The 3,087-nt window shown below is 59.3% G+C and overlaps 1 protein-coding gene across 1 annotated transcript; it reads left to right on the top strand.

Moving 5' to 3' along the window:
- LOC145517318 (uncharacterized) lies at positions 1–3,087 on the top strand. The gene is made up of 3 exons (XM_081519597.1): positions 1–169; positions 569–881; positions 1,134–3,087. The coding sequence occupies exons 1-3, from the start codon at positions 35–37 to the stop codon at positions 1,760–1,762; spliced, it is 1,077 nt and encodes a 358-aa protein (XP_081375723.1). The 5' UTR covers positions 1–34; the 3' UTR covers positions 1,763–3,087.

Genomic DNA, 3,087 nt, shown 5'->3' with positions numbered 1-3,087 from the left:
AGAGGAGCCCCCAGCCAGATCACTTGCTGCCGAGATGTTCTGCTGTTTGCCCCTGCCCAGAGGCCGGGGCCTCAGGAGAGCTCACAGGCAGTGTGCGTGGGCACCCTGTCGACGTTGGCTCAGGGCACCCCCGAGACGCCTCTGGCCCTTTGCCCGGAGAAACAGAAAGGTAACACGGGGAGCCCCAGGCCGGGCCAGGCCACCTCTCCCATGCCACCCGGAAACACCGGGTCCTTTGCCTGTGTGTGTGGATGCGGGTTTCTCGGGGTGTGTCTCCCTCAAGGAAGCCCAGGTGGATGTGGGGTCAGAAGCCTGCGGACAAGTTGTGTCCACACCCCAGGGGAGAGCATGCTGGGCGGGATGGGGAGAGTGCGGGCAGGGCCGGCCGCCCAGGCTGACCTCACACCCTCAGGTGGGTCTCTTTCCTCCCGGGTGGGGATCTGAGCAGACACACGTCTCTGACCCTTCTGGGCAGAGAAGTTCGAGCAGGCCGAAGCAGCGGCTCCACTGGCCAGGCCCAGCTCGGAAAACTCCCAGCATGGCTGGCTGACGGTCACTGTCGTTGCAGAGCTTCCCACGTGATGAGGCCGAGGACGGGGACACCCCATCCAGCTCCCGGAGGGAGGGGTCGGAGCACCACCCCCCCGCCCGTGAGGCCCAGTGCAGGCTCCAGGTGAGCGTGCCCACGGAGGCATCAGCCCCACCGGGGGCGAAGCGGAGGCGGGGAAGGCCTGCTGCCGAGACACCGCCCAGGATACACCCGGCGGCCCAGTCTGAGGCTGCCACGGAGCTCAGCACACCCGGCTCCGACCCAGAGTCCCGAGAACCCCGGCCTCTGAGGCAGCAGGAGGACCTGGAGCCCAGCACGCCAGAGCACAGAGGTGAGGACGCTGGGGCTGGTGTACGGGAGTGTGTGCGGAGGGGGTGCTGAGCTACACAGGGACGAGTCCCCGAAAGCTGCTGCTGGGCCTGCAGCAAGCGCTGGCCTCACACCCCCCGCCCCCCATCTTGCACACTTCAGTCCCAAAAGACATCCGACCCTGGGTATTCTTTGGGAATCTCTTGGAAGCTTTCTGTCCCGGGATACGCACATGCCAAGGCTGGCCTGCGGGCAAACGATGCTTCTCCCACAGCTCTAGCACTGGCCTCCAACTGGAACCAGGCTCCACTTCCCAGACCTGTCCCTACAGAGGTGGTGGCTCCAGGTGCAGGACCCAGGGATCCACCGAGGGCAGATGGAGAACCGAGACTTGCCCTCGCAGAGACACCAGGCCAGCTGGGTACTGGCCAGCACACCGGGCAGATCGGATCTCCGTGCCTGCAGGACCCCCAGCCCCAGGCACTGATGTCCCACCCCCTCAGCCAGAACCTCCACCTCCACGTGCACCTCTACCTGCTCGGCCTTTGGCAGGAGAACCCGAGGCAGAGGAGGAGTCACCGCCTCGGCAGGGAGAGCCTGCCCTGGCTCCCGCGCAACACCCAGACGCCCACGATGACTCACCCACCCCTGCAGGGAGAACGAGCCCCCGCTCTGGACAGAGACCCAGAGCCCTTGCCGGAAACACCACGTCCAGGGGAGCGGTCGGCTCTGCAGCCTCCATCCCTGTCTGCTCACCGTGGACGCCGTCAACTCGGTCTGCCCCCAGGGGACATGGAGTTCCTTTCCCCCGAACTGCTTTGCATTTGGTTTGTTTCCACCTTTCTGGTGATGTTTTCTTTTTTGCATGGTTTCCTGTATTTTTGTTGGTTAAGTTGGGATTAGTAAACTTTTTCATCATTGTTGCAATTTGGGAACACTGTTGTGTAACTCTGGTGATACTGTGTTACCATCACCACTTTGTAGTTTCAGACCCGTTCCATCTTTATGCCCCACCCCCCAACAAAGCCTGGATTCAAGGCAAGCACGCCCTGTTCATCCCTCCGCCCGATCCTGAACACAGTTTCATCTTTTCCTTCTGCATTCCTTCCTATATTCTTGGTGTCCCCAATCAATGACTCTCAGTGAAATGACTGAAGGAGTTTTTTTCGGACGCTCCACCTACTGTAAGACTCCACTGGAGAGTTCTCATGTTTATGTCCTTTGAACTAGCCTTTGATAGCCGAAAGGACGTTGTACGTCCTTTCAAGATACCATGTGCCAAACGAAGCCCTTTTGGCAAATGCCATCATTATCTCCAGGCAGGCATTGCTGTTTGAAGGGTGCCATCTCAGCCAGAAGGCAGAGGCTGAGCTCCTCTTGTTGCACCAGCTCCCAAAAGAAGCCAAGAAAGGGAGCTGGAACAACAAACCACCCCAACGCCCAGGAAAGCGTTCTTCATGACAGAAGGCTAGAAAATGACCCAACATCCTTGTGGCCCAGAACCCCTCTAGAAATTCACTGTTCCATAAAAAAGAGAAACAGATGGGAAGTTCCAAGGAGAGGCAATGCCCATGGCCAGTGTATTTTAGAGACGGCCTGACCGCTCCGGGGAAGACACGCACTGACAGAACCCCTTGGGAAACAGCCGTGATAGTCCTCACTGTCGTAAGGGATTCCTCTGGGGACAACCTGCCCTGGGCACCACACGAGGGAGCAGACCGGCTTCTCTTCCTCTGCCCCCACACCATTCACTCATGAAGGCAGCTCAGGTGTTCTCATGCCCTGCCTGCCTGCCTGCCTGGCTCATCCGTGAGCTGTGACCACCTCCAGGACAGGACTCCACCTTCTGCTCTCTGTGTACCGTGAATCTGCACACAGTGGGCTTTCAGAACCTTAGGAGACTTGAGCCATTCCCACTCGAGCCAGAACCCTCCCCAGGAAGGAAAACAGCTGTGGAGTCCTTTTGGCCCCAGCACTGGTTCCGAAACCCTGGCGGCTCCTAGAGCCTCTACGGTGTGAAGAGGGAGGTCCCTTTTGACAGAGCTTTCCGGCCGTCAGATCTAAGCTGCTGTTTCACTGTCAGCTGTGTCTCTTCCGTTGCAGTGTTGCAGGTGGGCCACGCTGCTCCAAAGGAGCTCACAAGCTGAGTTTCAAGGGAGGTATTGAGAGGACAGGGATGGCTACAACGTGCTGCAAACTGAGTGAGGGTCCCCACAATCCTCAGCAAA

Source organism: Giraffa tippelskirchi, chromosome 8, assembly GCF_054371585.1.
Source record: "Giraffa tippelskirchi isolate mGirTip1 chromosome 8, T2T-mGirTip1v1.2.pri, whole genome shotgun sequence".
Classification (NCBI taxonomy): Eukaryota; Metazoa; Chordata; class Mammalia; order Artiodactyla; family Giraffidae; genus Giraffa; species Giraffa tippelskirchi.
This window is presented reverse-complemented; position numbering and strand designations above follow the sequence as displayed.